The following is a 23,649-nucleotide window of genomic DNA, read 5'->3' as shown; positions in this document are numbered from 1 at the left end:
AGAAGGTTTGTGGGCTGCACTGTTGAGGCAGGACAGGTAGCTTACATCCTTCTAAGTTGGGAGTTGCTGATTGAAGGCTCAGTGTCTGTTATTCAAAAAGTGTATTAGTTCTGGTTTAAGCACTTGGGCTTCAGGCCAGTTATTTTATATTAGGAAGGTTTGTGGTCTGCACTCTTGTGGGAGGAGAGGTTAGATTCTGTCCATCTGAGCTGGGAATTTCTGGTTAAAGGATTATTGAGCCTCCTTACTTGAACCGTTTCTTTCTGAAATTTGTGCGCCTTGTTTGCTGTAGCATAGACTACATTCAGGCATGCTGACTATAGCTTTGTTTGTATAACTTGAGCACTAATCCAGACCATCTTTTTTTTGGAAAAGGTTCCCCTGCACCCTAGTGGCAGAGGTGTGAAGTTAGAACTTGTTTGATTGAACACTGCTGGAACAGGGCTCAGTTTTGAGCTTTTTTACTGGTTAATTGGGTAATTTGTTTAAATCAGTTTGCTCATTTTACTATTGTTATATAAAAAATTGCACTTTATTCATCTGTGTTTACTATATTTGTGTTTCTTCCTACTTTATTGCTTTTTTACTGCTTGTTAGTAGCCTGATTAAATTGTAACTGTTATTCTAAGCCTTTGGTTGAAGCACTTGGGCTTTAGACCAGTTGTTTTACATTAAGAAGGTTTGTGGTCTGCACTGTTGTGGCAGGACAGGTAGCTTACATCCTTCTAAGTTGGGAGTTGCTGATTGAAGACTTAGTGTCTGTTATTCTAAAAGTGTATTAGTTCTGGTTTAAGCACTTGGGCTTCGGGCCAGTTATTTTTACATTAGGAAAGTGTAGTCTGCACCCTTGTGGGAGGAGAGGGTAGATTCCACCCTTCTAAGCCGGAGTTTCGGGTTAAAGGCTTATTTTGTCTGCTTATTTGAATGGTTTCTTTTTGAAATTGGTACGCCTTGTTTGTTGTAGCATAGACTAAATTCAGACCTACTGAATCTAACTTTGTTTGTATAACTTGAGCACTAATCCAGACCATCTTTTTTTTGGAGAAGGTTCCTCTGCACCCTAGTGGCAGGAGTGTGCAGTTAGAACTTGTCTGATCGAATACTGCTGGAAAGGGGCTCAGTTTTTAGCTTTTTATTGGTTAACTGGTTAATTTGTTTAAATCAGTTTGCTCATTTGCTACTGTTATATTAAAAAAATACAATGTATGCATCACTGTTTAGCTAGGGTTAAACTATTCCCAGTGCCATAAAGTCTGCTCTTCAAATTTTCCCTTAGAACTAGCCAGTTTTTTTAGTTTTAGCACTCAAATCTGTTTCTTTGAGCTCAGCACTTGTTCAGAACTCGTAAGCACTAAATAAGCTACAAATTACTACAGCACTCAACTTTCCTTACTTGTCTAGAGGAAAACACTTTTTAGTACTTAATAAATAAGCACCTATCCAGGCATGTCTAATGGTCAGCTCCCGGTGTTTTCTCCTGTTTACCTGATGAATCTGGGCATCTTGAGGGAATGCGGCAATTGCCTCATGTACACAGAACACCTCCTACCACCCAACACTACAACCTGTGAGAAATGCACTTATATAGCCAAACTGGAACCAAAGCTCTCTTCACCCAAGACTGGACTAGACAGTCAAGAGGAGAAGGTAAACACCTGCAACACAACACACTCATCACATAGTCCCTCAAAACTTAAACCACCAAAACACACACACAGCAACAAAAAGCTCACACCTACATTTGCAGAGGCTCTCAATAAAAATCTGCTCAAGCAACGGAGATCTCCAAAGCAGAAATGCAAGCAACCTCCACCCCCCCCAACACAACCCAAATAACACATAGCCCGCAAACTCAGTGTGCCACTCAACCACAACCCATAAGGCATAGCTGACACTATAGTCAGGCACACTGATGTTCCACTCACCAGACTAAACAATGAGAAAGTTACTGTCAGCTGCCAGGATCCACCACATAATGCACGCACTCAGGTCACTCCACAACAAGTACAAATATGACTCTGCCATTGTCCATGTTGGTGTGAGTGACCTGAGAAGTACCTCCCTGGACTACATGAAAAGAGACATGGAGGAGCTCCCTGATCTTGTAGCCTAGGCAGGTATGACCCTAGCCCTGAGTAGCATCCTGCCATCACCCAGAAGGATACCACAGTACAAGGACAAAATGATTGACTTCAACAATTGGCTAAGCTTCTGGAGTCATTCTAAGAGGATCCAGTATCTGTCTGCCTGGTAAGACATGATTGACAGACCATGACGCTTTGCCAGAGATGGCCTGCACCTGTCCCCTTGGGATTCCGGATACTGGCTAAGGCTCTTGCCACCCCTATAGTGCCTTTTTTAGGCAAGGTTCAAATGACAAATTCACCACCATAACAGGCACAAGCAAGCAAAATTTGAGGGTAATGCTACTCAATCCTAGAAGTCTAAACCTCAAAATGCATTCACTCGAGGCACTCCTTAAAATGGAGAACACTGACATATGTGCAGTGACAGAGACCTGGTTCAAAGCTCCAGAAAGCATTCTTGCATTACCAGGCTATAATTCAAACCACACCTTTCAACCAACTTACCTGGACCGAAACACTAAAGGTGGAGGCGTGTCCATATTCATTAAGGATATCCACACCTCTGGGCTAGTTGCTCAGCATAATGCATCCGAGACTATCCAAGTGCAACTAACTCTGGGCAAGACCGCAATCCAAACTGTAACTTGCTACAGATCCCCCACCATGCCCCAGGATTCCCACTCCTCATTTCTTGATACACTGTAAAATATTAGGTTACAACCCAACACCCTAATAATGGGTGATTTCAACTACCCCACCATTAACTGGGAAAACTACTCGTGCACCAACTCTTTTGCTCAACGTTTTCTGGAATTCATAAATTCCAACAGCTTGGATCAACTTATCCACACGCCCACCAGGGGCAGCAATATCTTAGACCTGGTCATTACCAACATGGGCGACCGGTGTTCCACACCAGAGGTCTATTCCTGGTCAGATCTGACCACAAGCTAATAGGCCTAGACATCCACATCCTGCCCCCACCCCCCATTAGGGAAACCACCGTAAAAAAATTCTCCAAAGCCAGCTTCACGCTTCTTAAGACAGAAATGGCAAACTTCACGACACCCATGCAGACGGACAACAGAGGTACGACTGCTGAATCTTACACAAATGCACTTTATAAGCATTTACACGAGTGCATGGATCGTACTATCCCTAACAGAACCAAGATGCTATCCTCCAAAAAAAAGGAACCCAATCTGGTGGTCCCCTGCCATAAACAACCTCTACAACAGAAAAAAGAAACTGTTGTAAAAAAAAGAGTAAAATCCCAGGATTGGAGGAACTCCATGGTCAGCCTTAGTACGAAGCCGAGATCCCTCATAAAATCCTCCAAAGCTAGTTAAGAAAACAAAATCGCCACTGATTCTAAAGACAACCACAAAGCATTCTATAGCTATGTCAAGAATCTCAATGGCAACACACAGATCTGCTCTGAGTTACAGCACAATGGCACTAAATATACAGAACCAACTGATATGGCCAACATCCTGGCAAATAGGTTCAGTGCTAACTTTACACCCCTCTCACCCCCTAAAGGACCCATCTCTATACAGGAAGAATGCAAAGTTCCTGTAATTAAGGCTGCATAGGTAAAAACACACGCTCCCAAAGCCAAGAACACAGCATTCATGGGACCTGACAATATCCCAGGCTGCGTTCTACATGAACTACAGAATGAACTGGCACCCCACCAAAGCACCATGTTCAATCATAGCCTCACCTTAGGCTTTGTGCCCACTGAATGGTGCACAGTGACGGTTATCCCACTCTACAGAGGGGAAGCCACCACGGAGCCCGGGAACTACCGCCCCATTAGCCTAATGAGCCCAGTCTTCAAGGCCACAGAACATATCATCATGGAACTTGTAAACAAAGACATTTGTAATCTCCAAACTCTGGACCCCACCCAGTTCAGGTTTGTAAAAGGCAGATCATGTCTCCTAAACCTTATAGAATTCTTTGAAGCAGTCACCAAAGCCGTAGACGAGGGTAAGGTGGTTCACACAACCTATCTAAATCTTGCCCAGGCTTCTGACACCATCCCCCACTCTGGAATTATAGATAAACTCACTAAACTAGGTATAAATCCCTATGTCACAAGATGGGTTGCCAACTGGCTCACTGACGGAACCTACACTGTGAAAGTAGCAGACTCAAAATCCGACTTCAGACCAGTGACAAGTGGAGTACCACAAGGTTCAGTCCTGGGTCCTCTCCTGTTTGTCATCTACTTTTTTGAAGTACAGGCTAACACAGAAGGTCTTTATGACTGCAAACTAGGAGCCATAACTGAAACTCCTAACGATGTGGTCATCCTACAAAAGGGCCTCACTGAGACAGATGCCTGGTGTCAAAGCCATGGCCTCAAGCTCAATGTCAAAAAGTGCATTGTCATCCCCTTTGATAAAAACTCTGTACTCATGAGCTACCACATAGGTGGCAGTCTACTTAACACTGAAAGTGTGATAAGACACCTTGGGAGACAGGTGGACAGTAGTCTCTCTTTTGATAATCACATCACCATAGTTGTCAGGAAATCCTTCTATGTGGCACACCTCATCACAAAAGGTTTCTTATCCTGGAAAAAAATAGGTCATTGTTCCCCTCTACTCATCACTCAGACCCATTATAGAGTACAGCACCCCTTATGTACTTCACAAGACATCTATAACAACTGGAAAGGCAGCAGAAATACCTCACAAAGAGGATTACCAGCCTCAAACAGATGCCCTATGCAGACCATCTCAAAAAACTCCAGATTTACTCCGTTGCATATCACCTACTCAGAGGTGATCTCTGCCCAACATACAAAGCTATGTCAAACCCAGAGCTATTGGACATGCTCCACTTAAAGAAATCCCAATCCCTCGAGCTACATGCTCTAGGGACCTAAACCTTGCCACCACAATAAACAGAACATGCTGGAGGGATAGATTCCTGTCCCAGAGACTTCCCATACTCTGGAACAAACTACCGATCTATATCAAACAAAGCTACTCATTAGCACTCTTCAAGAAAAATCTTGATGATTGGATGGGAAACAGGAAATTCACCCCAGGGATCACCTCTGTGCCTCTGCTCGACAGGGGCACAGGAAAATAATTTTCTTGGGTGACCAAAGCCAGGGTACCTTTTTGGCTAGGTTTGTATAGGCCCTAGGGCCAATAGCCTAGTACCTACCTATGAACCTATTATGTGCCCTACTGGCAGAAGTGGACTAAGGGATGGCATCTTGAACCTCAGCTACAGAATATTTCACAAGCTTGGGGGGGTGGACTGGCCACTCCTCAATCCTGAGTGATAACCACTGAACTTTTAATGGAGGGACTTCAGAGACCACTCTACATGATATAGCTATGTCAAGCCATGCAGTAAATGCTGAAGCATGATTAAGTCTAGCCATCTAAAAAACTCCTAAAAGGTGGCTGCTGGGGAACCATTTCAAACTCTTCTGTCAATCACTGCAGTCTAAAAGGAATTCTCAGCTCATGAGGCACAGGGGGCTTCCTTGTGAGAGGACTTTGCAACAGGAGATTTTATCCATGTCTGATGTCCAACTCTCTTATGTTCTTCTGGTGGTCTGGCACTGACCCCAGCCTACACTTTTGACTGTTTTTTCAAGTTCCTGGTCTTGGCACTTGTCCAAACCAATGTAATCTTGCCTCTCTGGCTTTGTCTCCAAACCTTCCAACCTGGGCTGACCCTCTAATATACTTATTTCTAATCCTGTTCACCCTCGTCACACCCAGTGAAAATTGTAACATCTTTAACTCTGCCATGTCCAGCTCTGATTCCTGCCTTTTTGTCAGTACCACTGTCTCCAACCCATATAACATACCTGGTCTCACTACCCTCTTGTAGACCTTCCCTTTTACTCTTACTAGTACTTGTCTGTCACAAATCACTCCGGACACACTTTTCCACCCACCCCATCCTGCCTATACTTTCTTCTTCACCTCTCTTCCACACTCAACATTACTCTGAACTGTTGATGCCAAGTATTTAAACTCATCCACCTTCGCCACCTCTACTCCCTGCATCCTCACCATTCCTCTATCCTCCCTCTCATTCACACACATATATTCTGTCTTAGTCCTGCTGACCTTCATCCCCCTTCTCTCTAGAGCATATCTCCACCTCTCCAGCATCTCCTCCACCTGTTCCTTAATCTCACTACAGATCACAATGTCATCTGCAAACATCATAGTTCACGGGGACTCCTGTCTGATCTCGTCTGTCAACCTGCCTATCACCACTGCAAATAAGAAAGGACTCAGAGCTGATCCTTGATGTAATCCCACCTCCACCTTAAACGCATCCGTCACTCCCACCGCAGACCTCACCGCTGTCGCACTACCCTCGTACATATTCTGTACCACTCTTACATACTTCTCTGACACTCCCGAAAAACACAAAAAGAAAAATGGTTATCTGTGTGACCTTTGCTAGATTTTTCTTTTTGTGTTTTTTAACCAGTTGGTTATCTGTGTGACTTTTTTACTCTTAGTTTTAGTTTGTTAGTTGGGATATTTTGTAGACACGCTAATGTTTATGGATATCAGCTGGGTATGACAACCCTTTGTTTCTAAAGGACAAACATTCCTCTTATGCTGTGCTGATGATGTCATAACAAAGCAAAAACATGCATGTCCACAGCTAGAGGGGTTTGGCTTTAATGGCCTGGAATTATCCATAAAAAAGACTTAAAAATGAAAGTAAAAGAAAAAGTCAAGGACCTCGTTAGGATTGTGGATAATTTGATGGGAGGTTAACAAGGCAGCTAGATCCTTTCATTTTAAGCACAATAATATTGATTTTGTCCAATGTAACTCCTTTCCACAATACTGAACTATAAAGGCTATATCCTAACCTTAGAAGTATGACTCATCATAAACTCTGTCTCAGCTTGTATCACAAAAGCATGAGCACTTGGCTTCCTCAGTGGGTTTTTTTTTTTTTTTTTTTTTAAAGATTTTTTGAATGCTACTAGAGTGCTGTTGCACTTAACTTCATTTGATAGGTGGTTCCACAGAGTGAGGAGATGGTATTTCTGAAAAATGCACACACTTCAGGACATTGGGTAACTGTGTAGAAGGAATGATATATGCTAAACCCTGGTACAGTGAGAGAGCTGTCACTGCAAATGAAACCATGTCTCAGTAACTACCAAATATGCATGTGTCCAAGTTGGAGAAGGGCTTCAACTTCAGGCATCTTTGTATTTCGACACCTATCACTGAGCAGTGCCACCATGATGTTGTCTGAATGGGGGCCAACTGCCACCATGATGTTGTCTGAATGGGGGCTAACTTTGCTATGCAGGAATGTCCAACAGTGGGATTCTGCCTAAAAAAAAAAGGTACTATGGGGACAGTGAAGACCTTGGCCAGTATGTGGAAATTATACCTGGCAAAATAGGAAGTCTTATATACCATCACCTCCGAAGTTGACATATACTGGATCCACTTAGAACGACACCAGCTACTTAGCAAACTGTTAAAGCAAATTATATTGTTTGTTTTCTAGGCATCATTACAGGTGAAAGCAAGATGCTGTTCAAAACTACTGAAAGTCTGGTAAGTTCTATCATGTCTCTCTGCATGCCCCAGTGGGTACAGTGCCTGTGATCATTCACTCCCACATGAGCAGCCACTAGGTCACAGTCATATTTGCTTGGTTTAAAGGTCCTTACTTGTGCTATCACAGATCTTGGCACCAGAAAAACTTACATTCACCCTGTTCTTGTCCAGTCTGGTGAGTGTGGAATCTTTATGTCTAACCGTAGAATCACCTACGACAAGCATTTCCCTGTGCAGAAAGAGACATAGGAGACCTTTTTGGGCTTAGTTCTAACTTTCCTGGTGACTGGCAAGCTGTGTGGATTTACAATATACGAGTGCTTAAAAGGTGTAGGTGTTACTTTGTGCCCTGAGGGCATGGATCTCTTACAGTGTGTTCTGGGAGGCTTTGGCAAATTTTTCTTTACAGCCTCAGTTTAAGTTATGTGCCTAGTGGTGTGTTGTGATTGATGTAGCATTGTGGTGGCATGATGATTACGGATACTGGGTTGATGCAAGAGCTTTGCCTCCTTGTTTCTTACACATTTGCTGGTTGTGCTATCAACTGGTAGAGGCAGTGAACAGTCAAAAAGCATAAGGCAATTACTCCACTGCCATAACACACCTAAAATTATCAGGCTGGCCACAGAAGAGTTTGTGAAAGCAGACTGCTGAGCCATGATGCCAGAGGGTGGAGGACTACAGCTCATTACAGTACTTAAGGTTTTGAGGGAGACTATTAGAACAGACTCTAAAGACTTATGAATGAAGTATTTAGGGTGATACACAACTTAGGTTAGTGGTAGCTAGTCCAGCAGTACTTACCGGGAAAAAAAATTAGGTCTGCCAAGAATAATGAATAATGGTGATTCACCTAATGGCTACTACCTGGGAACTATTGCTGGCCTCACCACAGCTGCATGCAGTTAAGAATCAATGATCCTTTGCTCATTCTCCTACCAGAAGCAAAATAGTAGCAATAATCCCAAGCTGCTTCCTGAGAAGTGGTCTTGGCTACCACCTAGGTACTAGTTCTGGTATTGATCCTTTGCTCTTTCTCTCACCAGCAGCAACAGTAGCACTAATTCCAAGCTGCTTCCTGATGAGTAGCAGTATGCCACATTATGCTAATTTCAGTACACTTGCTATAACCATCTCTTGGCAAAAACCCTAGACACTGCAGCACAACTTAAGGGCAAAAAATGATTCCCTGCGTGAAATGATGATCAGAAATGTTGAGTAAGCAGATTGGTCTGATGAGGGAGATGATTTTCCTGAGCTGTGATACAGAATCGGAATTGCCTAGACATGGTAAGGCCTTGCTGTGTCGAATAATGGTGGCTGCCAAAAAAGCAATTACTAGAAAATGGAAACCAAAATCTAAACCAACTATACTTAAGTAGTGAATATAGTAACAGAGATAAAAACAACTGGAATTGAGATCTTTAGAAAAGGAGCAAACTACATAGGAAAAAATGAGAACTGTGGGAACAATACATATAAGGGAGGAATGAAGTTTAAAAGCGCAGGACTTAAAATTAAATATATAATGTTTGAGTGAGAAAGACTGGGTAGATTATAAGTGATCTATAATGTTTGCAACTGGGAGTGTGCCCATTTGGTTTGTGATGTAAAATGCTTGTATCAGTGTGGTTTGTTCTCATTTAAATAAATGTGTGATTGCCTATGTAGTAAGTGATGAGTGATGGTTTAATAAAGATGCGTCTCATTTAAAAAAAAAAGTCAGGAATTGAATAATTTATGTAATACTGCTTAGGTTATATGATATATAGCAACACATGTGAAGTATAATGTTTGTTCTGGTAATATAGTTTGATTACTTTTATATGAATGTACATTTGCCTATGTCACAAGTGATAATTCAATAAAAGTATTTGAAAAAAAAAACTTAAGAACGAAAACCAGACTACACAAAGGCCCTGAAGAGGTTATCAACAAAACCACTACCTGCCCAATCAGGGAAGTCTCATATACACCGTCCAATAACAATCCATCAGAAATCAACGTCCCTCTGGTCCTTCTCTCATGAGGAACAAAGAACCTGCCTTAATTAAACTGGCTCCTCAAAGCAATTCTCCAGCTTTAAAATGATTGATAATCTCTAGGAAGGCAAGAAATAATGTACATCTGTTCCTACCTGGACAGAAGCAGAATCACGAATCCTAAGCTGATTCTGAGAAGTAGTTCCTAGACTCTCTACTAATTTATTAGTCTTCTCCCAGATGCTACATACTTTAAAAGTAAGACAGAAAAATAGGGATTTTTCTATGATTTTACTATGAGTATTGCAGTCTGCACTAAGTAAATGGAATGAAATAAAACAGGCTAACTCAAGCTTCAACAGTCTAAAGGGGTGTGTGTACTGAAAGTTTTGGATTTTGGATATCATATAAGGAGACACGTTCTTACAATGATCACTAGGATAAAGCTCCAAACTGTGTATATGACAGAAAATAGCACAGGGCATGAATGTGACCTCTCAGCTCCTAGCTATATAAAATGTAGCTGCTTTAAAGACAAGGGGGTTTGGATCTAACTTCATTACACAACCAAGCAATCTCCTCATCTTCCTTCCCCTACAACTTACAGTCGCACTCAAACAAATGAAAACGTGTACATATGTACACAAAAAGATGTCTGCAAAGAACACAACTGCTGTTGGGACTTTAAAACTGCAAACACACTATAATATACTGCTGTGGAAACTGACACAATGATTTGTTGCTATACAAACTAATGCATGTGATTGGTTGACTGTCTTTGCTTATACAGTCCAGACTGCAGCTGAAAAGGATACTCAGACCAGTTCATTCACTGAGCTAACAAATATGTAAATAACTAACTCTGATCCAGTAAACAAATAAGTAAATAAATAGCTTGGAGCTACATGCACTCAAGTGTAGAAATGAGAAATAATTACAAAATATACAGTGTTTGGACATCAGAAAGGGACATCCCAAAAGTGGCTTATGAGAGGACCCAAAAGATATAGCCAGCATTTTCTTCTTTCCATTTTTTTAAAAACAAGTTCAGTTAACTGAAAGCATCAGAATCAACCACTACACCTCCAGCATTTTTCACACATATTGCACTGAATGGTATCATACAAGAAAGATGAATGGGAGCAGGTAGGCCAGCCATGTGATCATGGTTTGCAACTCCAGCATTTACTTTTTTGGTACTTACGTATTATCGCAACCACATTTTCGCCCTGATGCTGGTTGCTTCTTGTGTCAACTGGGACCAATAAAGTATGAGAAAACCTCAAAGATGTGTTTTCTTTAATGTGTTATTGTTTTTAGGATGGTTTTTCACTTCAATGGCTGAAAAAATAAGGTTTGACAAATAGGTTTCCCCATGCCAGCATCTCAAGATGTCAGTTAAAGTCCAACATTCCACTTAAAACACGTTCCGTGTTCTCAGCCTTTGCCCTGAGAACAGAAAGCATCAGGAAAGAAAAGCAAAGCAGTACCCAGTCTAACTTCTTAAAAAAGTAATCGGGAAGGGTAGACTGTTAAAACACGATCTTGGTGGTGGGTTTGTAAAACTAGTAAGGGTTTGCACATGTTAGGATTTCTGGCTAGTGTGCTCAAAAGCAGCTAATTTGTTGGAAGTGTGTGTGTGAGTGTTTCTAACATCGTAAGCTATGACTGCCCACACTCCTTTCAGGCCAACATACGTATATACAGACAGCCAATGGGATCGCTCGCTGAATTCAATGCTTGATGTCTTTCAAGCACACTAGCCACAAATCCTCAAATTTGAACCCTTACTCATTTTAAAAAGCCACCACCAACATCCCAGAAGAGTTTTTTTTACAGTCTACCCTTCCTGATTACACTTTCTTGTCATTGTTTGAGTAAAAGAGAATAAAGTCCAGCACGTCGGAAAATGTGGTTGCGATAATATGTAAGTATTATATTATATTATATCATATTGATCTTTCAATACATGACTTGCTTGATGTAGATGGACCTTTTTAAGCAACAATGTGAAAAAACACATAGAAACAGATAAAAAGTACAGTTTTGTACCTACCATAAATGTAGATGTCCGATAGGAATGCATCTGCAGTCCTTACAAATGGGTTGTCCTGTCGTCAGGCAGCCCTTGGTCGGATTCCAAAGTCTGGGTCCGGCTTCGGCTGGTGTCGCACTTCACCCGATGTCATCGCTGCAGTTTTTCGGGTATAAAGGCATCAGCCGACGCCATTTTCCTCAGTGTTTCTTGCCGCGTGGCGCCCGACCGGCACTTGCGAACAGCTTCTGCTTCGGGCGCCACGCGGCAAGAAAGACTGAGGAAAATGGCGTCGGCTGATGCCTTTATACCCGAAAAACTGCAGCGATGACATCGGGTGAAGTGCGACACCAGCCGAAGCCGGACCCAGACTTTGGAATCCTGACGACAGGACAACCCATTTGTAAGGACTGCAGATGCATCCTTGAAGGACATCAGTACCATATCACAATACATCCACAAAATAAATAAATAAAATACAAAATACAGCACAGTCTCCTATCCTTCAGATACTCTTTTAGGTAGCAAATAAGCAGAACTTCTATGAAAATTTTTTTTTAGCCCAAGACTCTCACTGGTCATAATAATGAGATTACTACTTTTAAAAAGTTAGTCCATCTTTAAAGACTGAAGAGAAAAGAAGACACCTGAAACATTTTCATCCAGAGGTCTATTCTGAGATAGTCGTGACTTTTATGCCATGTCAATGTCAGCATAAAGTATTACATCAAATGTTATGCTACAAGCAAAGCCAGAGCATGCAGCATTTAGGTCAAAACCAGATGCACTACCAGAAGAAAATTAATGACCTAAAATCCAACAAGGCTCTGCAATATGGCATCACGGAACGATGAACACCACAACTCACCATCTTGTGGAGACGTAATCTGTATACGGTGGCCGGGAGCGGATTTCTCTGGCTAAACCAAAATCTGCTATTTTCACCAGTTCAGGACCCATGCAAAGTAGATTTTCTGGCTTCAGGTCCCGATGAAAGAAGCCTGTATGCCCAAACAAAAAAAACAAACAACAAGAATATGCAGCATGTAAAGAAACTATGACCTGAGACAAGACAAAAATGTTGTATAAAAACAATTTAACACTTAACAAGAAAAGAATTGTCATGTGAGCACTTAACATACCAAATGATTATCCAGAGGGAACACTGTAGTGGGTGCAACAACTAGCACTTTTACTGTCCTCTTATGCAAATTTTCTAAAATTCTCAAGTACTTATGCTTGCACCAATATGTCCCCTTTGGTCCACATATGACATCCTAAGGTATGAACACCAAAGATCCCTAAATTTTCAACCCCTGCTTAAACTGCATTGCAATATCAAGAAAACTCATTCAACTATAAGGAAAAAAAATGACAAACCTGTGGTTTATTTACACAGATTCCTGCTGTAGCTTTGGGAAGCAACTAAAATAGCCAGATGGACTGAGAGAGTAAGTGCTCGTAAATCTGTTACACTTGCTTTGACAGGTATTTTGAAGTGGGTGGAATCACAACTCCAACAACCATGTATGGGGTACAGAAGCTCAAAAAGTAGGAAGACTCCCAACAAAGTTCCATAAAGTACCACTATTTCAAAAGATGCCCTGCTTCTGAAGTGGACATCCAGACTATAAGGCATGCACAGGGCACCAAGTGGCCATGGCACAATATCTGTTGCAACTCTTCAGAAAAAGTGCTTATAAGGTATTAAGATTCTATCATCCAAGCAGTCAGTTGCAGTTGTTTGCGGTTGGGATACATTAATAATCCCTTGTCTTGTTACTAGTCCTAGTCGGTAAGGAAGCTTGTGGTACTTGTCCCTGACCATTTCCAAAAGAAGGAAGAACCTCTATTGCCTAGGTCAGAAGGGAGTAACTATCACCACAATGATATCTGTAGAACCCTTGCAGATCTTCAACATGATCAAGGGTGAAAAAGCATACTGGAACATTCCTGTCCAAGGAAAGGAAAACGTATATGCTTTCCAGGCCTTCTTTCATGGAGTCCTGGAACAGACTTTTGCCAAATGATTGTTGTGAATGGGAGTGAAAAGATCTACTTAGGATGTTCCTCAATCCCTGGAAGGCCCAATGACTCAATTTCTATTTGTGAGGTTTTGTCCTGGTACTGCTCAGCTTGTCTGCCACAGAATTGTGCTCCATCTGCATGTCAGATGCTTGTAAAGTGAGACTGTGCTGAAAAACGATATCCCAGGTTACCATGGCTAACCTGCACATAGGGAAAGATCTGCTCCCCCCACTTATGTAACACATCACTGTGGTGTTGTCTGTAAACAATTGCAGTGGTCCTGGGAATAACAGTTGACTAACAGTTGACAGCATTTATAAGAGCCAACATCTCTTTTATGTTCATGTGTTTTGGTCTAACTTTTTTTTATTCCACAGATCCTGTACTTTTCTCCCCACAGACACACAAAGCAAAGCCTGAGGTGTCTGTTGTGACAGACTGTTATGGAGCTAGGAGGGAGAATGGGAGACCTGGATTCTGATAAATGTGGTGTCTTCACCAAAAAGATCTCCCTTTTCCCAAGCCCCAAAACTGGAATCTGGAATGCCAGGGTATGCTGATGTTGGGAACATAGAGATTTCAGGTACTACTGGATTTCTTTACATATGGAAATGAGCAAGAGGGATAATGAGAATCAGAAGCCATGAGGTCCCAGAATCCTGAGAAATTCCCTGGCTGAAACAGTAGTCTCAGTGGAAAAACTCGGGAACAATTCTAAATACAGTGTTACTTTTTCCTGTGGAAGCAAAGCTCTTTGAACTGAGATGTCCAGGAGACGAACCAGATTAACTCTTCCTCACAGGATAGTTTAACAAGAATTTTGCATGCTCTTCTGGAACCCTAGTCTGTGTAGAGGATCTCTTTCCCAAGTAAGAGATTCCTGATACTTTGAAAAAGATAATGCAAACATAAGCAAGTTGTTTATATAAGGAAAATTGTGAATACCATGTAGTCTGCAATAGGCTATCACAGGAGCCAGATGCTTTATGAACACCCCTGGTGTGGTGGACAGATCAAAGGGTACTGCAGAGAAAATACAGTTGTGCAAGTTGAACTTACCATAACAGTAGATGGTTGAAGTGACCACTGCTTCCACAGTCTTAGCTATACAGGTTATATCGAGTCTATATTATTTCCTTGAAAGATGTCTCCATTGAGCGGCTGTTCATCTATCACTACCCATCAAACAGCCATTTGGCGAATATTACAATCATCAAACTTTTTTCCTAGGGGAAAGAAACTACTTGGCCACCAGGGCAACTGTAATACATAATTTTACACTCATGGGGGGGGGGGGGGTTGTGCTCCATGCCCCCCTCCCAATTACATATACCAACTCTGAGATCGCACTACAGTGGGGAAATGGCCTAATTCACAATGCTGGTCATCTTGTTACTTTCTCAGGGAAAAACGTTGATGTAGTGATTGTTTGCTGAATGCAGCATTCAATTAAGTCATATCAATGAATAGGGATTCGATGGAGACATCTTTTATGGAAATAAAGATCCGGCTATTCCTGACAAGGATATAACAGCTGGCCAGCTTCCAAAGATTCAGGGCACCTTCCATGCACCCAAAATGTCAAGCAACTCAACCTGAGCTGACCAATAGACAAGCCTGGGTACAAAGCCCTTCAGAGCTATCAGTAGAGGATGGGAGGGAAACTGAACCCTAAAAGGACAATGCTAGGCACAATAAAAAATAAATGTCAACACCCTGGCATAAAAAAAAAAAAAAAAACGGTTTACCTTCATAATGTCGCGGATGGTTTGTGCGATCGTGCATAAAATCGAACCATATGAGCGAATTTCAGAATGTGTTTGCGGCACTATGTCGAAACTCACTTAGTGGAATCCAGATGTCGAAAAGATGTTGTTCATTTCAATGGCAAATTGCATTCACAATTCAGCCATTCGAACATCTGTGAAGGGACATTATGGATTTATGCAGGTGTGCTTTTGCTCAATTGTTTGTCGCACAAACCATCCGCGACATTATGAAGGTAAACCTAAAAAAAACACACAAAAAAACAAAGGAGGATGGAAGGAGGAATCTGTTACTGCAGTAGTGATCATTCAAACATCTACTGTTATGCTAAGTTCACCTTGCACAACTGTACTAAGGTCATCATATTGATCACTGCTGCAGTAAGCCTTAGCTATACGAGTAGATTACCTTAACTACCTACATGTTTTGCAGATGACATTGTGATCTGTAGTGAGAGTAGGAACAGGTGGAGGAGACCCTGGAGAGATGGAGATATGCTCTAGAGAGAAGAGGAATGAAGGTCAGCAGGACTAAGACAGAATATATGTGTGTGAATGAGAGGGAGGATAGAGGAATGGTGAGGATGCAAGGAGTAGAGGTGGCGAAGGTGGATGAGTTTAAATACTTGGGGTCAATAGTTCAGAGTAACGGTGAGTGTGGAAGAGAGGTGAAGAAGAGAGTACAGGCAGGATGGAGTGGGTGGAGAAGAGTGACAGAAGAGTACCTGTAAGAGTGAAAGGGAAGGTCTACAAGAGGATAGTGAGACCAGCTATGTTATATGGGTTGGAGACAGTGGCATTGACAAAAAGGCAGGAGTTTGAGCTGGATGTGGCAGAGTTAAAGATGTTAAGATTTGCACTGGGTGTGACGAGGGTGGACAAGATTAGGAATAAGTATATTAGTGGGTCAGCCCAGGTTGGAAGGTTTGGAGACACAGCCAGAGAGGCAAGATTACGTTGGTTTGGACATGTGCTGGGGAGGGATGCTGAGTATACTGGGAAAAAAGATGCTAAGGATGAAGCTACCAGGTAGCAGGAAAAGAGGAAGACCTAAGATAAGGTTTATGGATGTGGTGAGAGAGGACATGCAGGTGGTTGGTGTGACAGAACAAGATGCAGAGGACAGGAAGAAATGGAAACAGGTGATCCGCTGTGTCGACCCCCAATGGGAACAGCCGAAAGATGATGATGATGATGACCTTAACTAACTACATGTGGCAGGTTGAACAAGAGGAGTCCAGGACCCCCTAGAGAATGGTCCCAGCAAAGCTTAATCTGGAACTAGAGAAGGAATCGAGCTTATAGTGATTTGTAAAAGTATGTACAGAAGACCAAGTAGAAGCTTCTGGAATATTTCTAAAATCCAACCCTTCCCAAAAAGCCATAGATGAGAACAAGACCCTTGGGAGAGTCAGCCTTGACCCTGCTTGGAAGAGTTTTGTTATGGTGAGTATAACAAAAGGTAATAGCCTTAGACAACCATTTGGAAATAGCCTCTTTGATACAGGATGTCCCTTCCTACCTTCACAAAAAAAGAACAATTGTTCTCAAAGAAACCCTGCCCCTATGGAAGATAAGATAGGGTTGACTCGCCATAACAGCTTGCAACTCAGATACCCTTCTTGCACATGTCTGGGCAATCAGTAAAAATGTTTTTCGTGTTAAGAACCTCATGTCAGCCAGATTAGCTGGTTCAAATGGAGCAAGCGTTAGCTTCTCTAACACAAAATTAAGAGCCAAAGGAGGGGCCACTAGTTTCCTTGGAGGTCACTTATGCAAAACCTCTTAAAAGAACATTTTGATATGAGGATGCATTGAAAGAGGATCCGTGGGCAGACAAGCTGAAATGGCTGATAAATGAATCTTGATGGAGGAATATGAAAGGCCATATGACATTAACTCACACAAATACTGTAAAACCAGAGAACCACCAGCCCTGAATGGGTGCTGGCTATGTTGTTGGCGCCAACTAAAAAAAAAAAAACTTCTCCATTTGCTAATTTCCTAGTAGCAAGCTTTCTTACCTCCATTAGTACCTGCTGCACATCCTCAATAAACAGAGGCCTAAAAGGAATTAAGACCCCATCATTCAGGCAGTCAATTTAAGGTGACTGATGCTGGTATATACACCCCTGTTCTTGTGAGTAGATCAAGTCTGTGAGAAAGCTTGTAGTAATTGTTCCTGGCCATTTCCAAAAGAAGGGAGAACCACTGCTGCCTGGGCCAGAAGGGGATCACCACAATGATCTTGGGGATTTCCTTCTGAGTCTTCAGACGTACCCTGGATATTAGGGGAAAGGGTGGAAAAACATACAGGAACATTCCTTTTTAAAGGAAAAAAAGCCATCTGACTTCAAGGCCTTCTTGCATAAAGTTCTGGAACAGAATCTTGCCAGTTGACTGTTTAGAGAGGAGGCAAAAAGGTCTACTTGAGGGACTCCCCACAGATGGATGAAATCTTGGAAGACCCCCAATCTAGTTTCTATTCATGAGGGTTTGTCATACTTTCGCCCAGCTTGTCTGCAACACAATTCTAAAAGAATGTAGGATGCCTGCAGAGTGAGACTATGCTGTGAAGCAATAGCCCAAGCTAACATGTCTAGTCTGTAAAGGGGCTGTGACCTGGATCTCCCTTGCTTGTTCATGCGCTACGTGACTGTGGAATTGCCTGTAACCACTTAAAGAATTCCTGGGGACCAAAGATGGTTCACAGAGTTTTGTGTCTTGACCAGGGCAAGCATCACCTTGTTATTTATGTCCTCAAAACTGGAGAGTATTTATACTGTCTATCCTTTAGCACCTCATTTTTGATGCATTGAACATGCTGTTGATGATGACACCCCTTGCTACAAAATCACCTGCCATCTCATTCAACTGTTGTACTAAATCCACATCCTGTGTGTTAAGCCAACTTACTCTGCCCATTTGGTTCTTAACAATATTATTGAACACGAGACAGGTGCATACTGTCTCTTGCTAGATAAGTATTCTTAACTTTGTTGTTATATAATCTTGTCTCCAATTGACCCACAGCATTCTTCTTTATTGAAACGTCTAAAAAATCAATACTCCTATACAGAATTTTTTTTTAAATGCTAAAAAAGTTGTTAGGGGTTGGGAGGGTGGCCTAATGGTTAAGGTGTTTGCCTTGCAAACACAAGGTGCAGGGTTTGAGTCTCACAAGGGACAATTGGCTAGGCTTAAAATGGCACGCAAGGAAGGTTAGCTTAGTAATAATCTATGAACCTATGTAGTCGTTTGCAAATATGCAATAAAATCATTTAAATCATTTAGTGGGACATCCCATATTAAAAATAGGTCATCCACAAATCTTTTGTAAAAGAGCACCCTTTCATAAAAAGATGCCCCAAATCGCTTCTGATTCCCAACAGTTCATTACTGTGTTAGCATATGAATTTGCCACCGGTGTGCCCATGGTAATACCAGTGGCCTACTTGTAGCATTTATTCTGGAACAAAAACAAAACATTGTTCCTAAGTAAAATTTTCAAAAGATCACACATCTACATTTTTTTCAGATTTACATCAATTGGCTATGAAATGACAACATTTTGAATTAGAGCACCATCACAAACAGGTTTATGAAAGAACGATCCAAAACTGGTCTCCAAGCATTTTCTTTATTTGCCACTAGGAACATCCATGAATGAAAACCCTTCCTTACCTGTGAAACAGGAACTGGTTTTATCACTTCTTGAAACAGCATGTGATGAAGAACAGGTGGAAACAAAGTCTGATCTGGAGAATTAGAAATGACCCCCTAGAATGTAGGGATTTAATCTCATTGTCATTTGTAACCCCAATGAATGATTTTCAGAACCTATTTATCTGAAATAACCTGGTGCCAAACAGAAAAATGAAGATTCAGACTTTCTGGAAGAAAAAAAGGGCCCAGGGTGGGAGGGAGTTATAGGTCTCTGGAATAATCATTCAGACTTGGACTGTCCTTGGTTTTGGGAGGTTCAAGAAATCCTTCTTGAATCCCTTGCCATTTCTTCTTAAACATCTGTTTACCAGAATTTTGTTGAGACTGTTTATTCTGTTTTTTTTGCCAAAACTGGAGATAAAAATCCCTTGGACAATTTGGAAAAGGAGGGATGTAAAATCCTTGAGATTCCATGGAACAACTTGTCCCTTTCATCAAACCTTTTTCGATAACTCCTGTAGAAGAAGAGCGAAACACTAAATCTCAACTAAGTTGGAATTTAACGCCTCATTTCTAACTTCATCTGGGAGGTTATGTGAATGCAGTCATGGAAACCTCCTCAAAACAGTACCAGTGGCCATAGCCCTAGTAGAAGTATCAACAGAGTCATACAAACACTGCAAACAACGAGTAGTGACCTGTGCAATAGAAGAAACTAAGTTATTTAAAGCATTTTGTTCCTCAAGAAGAAACTGCACATAAAACATTCCTCAAACGTTCACAATTTGGCAGAACAAACTAACATACGATCATGACAATGCAAAATTCTGAAAATCAAAGTTGCAGAACAATACACATTTTTCCCCTATACCTATAAAATATTTCCCATCCTTTTAGAAAGACTAGGATTAGAATTTTCTAAGTGTTTAGCAGCAGTGGGATCAACTAAAGCTATAGCTGCTAGGTTAGGTTTGGGAATTGTATATAAAAATGTAAAAGACTGAGGAACTTTATACATCCTATCTGCCTTACCTGGGGCAGTTGAATATCAGGAAAATTGCAAACAGCGACGTATAAATCTTCTGAAGCCGAGAGAACAAAAAGAATGGGTATAGGTTCTGGAAAATCCTTCTATTACAACTCAGTTTTCTGATGGACAAAGAAACCTCATGGTTCTCCAACTAAAAACACTTACACATTCTAGCAACAGTCTCACAGAAAGAGAACCCCCCCACAAGGAGAAACAGAAACTGAGCTCTCCTCAGAGTCTGAATCAGAAATCTCAAGGAAAAACTTGCATCTGTCCTTGCATCTTCCTGTTCAGATTCATAATCTTGAGTATTCTCAAAAAAAAAAAAAAAGAGGAATCCCTCTTAGTTTTACCAGAAACTACTCTACAAGAAGGATCAATAGCCTGCATTAAATCCTAAACCAGATCCAGTAAACTACTCCTATACAAAGAAATCTGAGGAGTAGATACATGCTTTATTTTTGACAAGAAAAAATGGGGCCTGTTGGAAGCAATTGCTTCCCCAGGGATGAGCACAGCATTCTGACACAACAGGGAAACCTACTCTGTTCCCTCTCTCAGGACTGACTAGAGTGGCTCTCCCTTGTCCACTGAGGGGACCCCAACAGCTGCAGAATATGTGGCTAAACCTTGGACCATTAGAGGTTGCAACTGTTAAATCTGGGATCTGGGTAAAAGAGGAGTCGTCTGAGGTACAACAACTGACATCTGCGGCTGAGGCAAATTGCTACTCTGCTGTGGTGGCAATGACAGTTTCCTTAATTTTTATCTTTTTGTGGCAGGAAGGAGGACTGCCCATTGAACTGGTAATCTGTTCCAAGATCAAGCATAAAATAGTGCCTCTTTCCTGAGGAAGACAAGCAGCAATTGCTGTTAAACACTACCCACAAAAGTTCCTTTTTTGACTGAAAAAACACAGTAATTAACACTTCAAAACATTATGCCGGCCCCCACAAAATAAAAAGCACATTTTCTTGGTAGGAAAAACATTTTCTGTTACTTTACACTACTTTTAAACTGAAGAGGAAAGTAATAAAACATCAACAAAGTTAAGAAAAAGGAAGTTTTCCCCCCAAAGAGAATTCATCTGTCCAGGAAAGGAAAGCACAAGCCAACTGTCGATCCTCGAAAGCTTCACAGGAGCCTTCTGTTTTGGCCATAGTAAAGCTCTGAAGGGCTTTGCACCCAAACTTGTCTTTTACTTATCTCAGCTCAGGCTGCTTGACAGATAGGGTGCATGCATAGAAGGTGTTCTGAAGTTTGGAAGGTGGCCAGCTGTTACAGCCTTGGCAGGCTATAACCATATAGCTAAGGCTACTGCAGCAGTGATCAATATGATGATCACTGAATATCCAGACATAGAAAACCTTAAGCTTGCTGAATTTATTTATTTTGCTTTTTAAATAAGGCTGTATAGATAGCATTAACCCTCTTGGCAAACTTAGAGAAGGAAGGTTAGAAGAACTGAGAGATTACTTGAAACAGCTTACTTCTTTTGTCATACTTTTTAAGGACCTCTGCAACAGATGGTCCCAAAACTAATTATTTTGCCCGGGGGAATAATTCAAAACGTCACTGTTGACATCATCTGGAGAACTCAGCTAAGCAAGCCCCTTCATAACAGTTCCAGTGTCAGCAGTACTGTAAATGGCATCAGTGGAATCATAAGCACACTGCAAATAGTGGACAGCCATACAGAAGACACAAAGTTGCACAAATAAGATTTCTCTTCACAAGAGGAAAAACATGCCAACATATTCCTCATATTCATTCTTACAAGAGGCAAGCATGAAGTTCAACATATAAGCTTTATAACTGAGAATTCTGAAGTCAAATGCTGCAAAATAAGAGCTTTTGTTAAATACGGAGAAAAAGTGTTTCCCATCCCAGCAGCAGGGTTCACTAAAGCAGTAGCTGCTGGGTCAGATCTGGGATGAGTATACAAAAACTTAAAGACTAAGGCATTTCATAAACTGCTTTGTTACAGCCAGCAGGTTGGCTATCAGGAAAACTGTGGACTGTGGCAAACATCCTCCAAAGTAGACAAAACAACAGCAGTAGGAGTACGTTCTGGAATTCCAGGTATAAGAAATCATAATAACCATACAGGGAGGATCAAGAGCCAGCAAATAACACTGAGCTATGCCCAATATATTACTCCTATCCAGGATAATTGAGAGAGGTGAAGAAATTACAAGAAAAAATGAAGAAACAGACCCACTTTCAGCAGCAGAACCTTCCCTAGGGATGGGCACAGTTTTCTGGCTAAGCAGAGAGGCATTCCCTACCCCTTCTCCCATAACCAACAAGAGTGGCCTTCCTTACCCACTAAGGAAACTCCAACAGCTGCAGAGGACATGTATAAACCCCAGTCGATGGTAGCTGTGTGCACTAAACCCGCAATACCCCAAGGAAAATGACGAGTGGTCCAGGGAACCAGCTTTGGTTATAACAGTCACCCACCTACAGCTGAGAAATTTTTATCAGCCTGCTGTGGTGGCAAAGGCTGCTTAAAAATATTTTTCTATTTCCATCTGAAGGAGAGTAGAACTGGGGAACCGGTAAGTTGTTCCAGGGCTAAGCTGAAATAGGTCCTGGATTCCCAGGAAAGCTTGGCAGCAGTAATTGGGTAAAACAGTAAGTAGTAAATAAGTAACATAGCCCCAAAAAACAGCAAAAAGAACTTTATAAACACTTATCCCAGCCATCAAAAGCAAAACAAATCAAGTTCTACTTAATCTAAAATAGTTTTGAAGTAGTTTAAACAACTTTTTTTCACAAAGGTAAAAAAGTGACAATCCAGTTTAAAGAACTTAAAGGTCATGATAGACTCATTAAAAACACTTTTACCTAGCTTTAAATGTATTATTTTTCTGAAAAGAACAATTTCTGTCACACAAAGCAATAGTGGAATATTTTGCTCCCCAAAGGGAACTTATCTGCCATGCAATGGAAAGTGTTAGACAATGATCAATCCTTGAAAGCCCTCAAAAAGAAGCACTCTTTAGCAGTCACAAGACAGTCACTAAAACACCTTTTCCTAGATTTAAAATTATTATTTTTCAGAAAAAGTACAATTGTATAACAAAAAGTGAAATGAATGTCACTCCCCCCCTGAAGGGAACTTATCTGCTCAGAAATGGAAAGCCTTTGCCAAGTGTCAATCCTTAAAAGCCCACAAGAGGATTCAGATACGAATGTCATGATTAAAGGAAAGAAATGGTAGTGTAAAAATGGGTGATCGTTTCGCTTAAAGTGAGTAAGAGTTTAACTGAAAAAAGGCACAAGTGAGAGAAATTAAATTAAAAACAGTTGTAACAAGAGAAGGGGGCCTACTACGACAGAGGTTAACCACAGCTTTATGTACGAGTGGCAATCAGACAAATTACAGGCACGGTATTCTGGCAGAGATACAGGGGTGCAGAGCAGGTGGTAGTAATGGGCTATTAACAAGGGAGGAGTTTAAAGTT

General features: G+C 41.3%; 1 protein-coding gene across 1 annotated transcript in view; it reads right to left on the bottom strand.

The window, feature by feature from the left end:
- Positions 1 to 23,649, bottom strand: part of CILK1 (ciliogenesis associated kinase 1) — a 1,332,417-nt gene that overhangs the window by 652,432 nt on the left and 656,336 nt on the right. Inside the window, exon 7 of the mRNA XM_044064111.1 lies at positions 12,558 to 12,690. Coding sequence (XP_043920046.1) covers positions 12,558 to 12,690 — 133 coding nt within the window. The remainder of the gene's footprint in view (positions 1 to 12,557; positions 12,691 to 23,649) is intronic.

The sequence above is a fragment of the Protopterus annectens genome, chromosome 2.part2 (assembly GCF_019279795.1).
Source record: "Protopterus annectens isolate FY-2018-M chromosome 2.part2, PAN1.0, whole genome shotgun sequence".
Classification (NCBI taxonomy): Eukaryota; Metazoa; Chordata; order Ceratodontiformes; family Protopteridae; genus Protopterus; species Protopterus annectens.
Note: the sequence above shows the minus strand (reverse complement) of the source record. Positions and strands in the feature narration are given on the sequence as shown.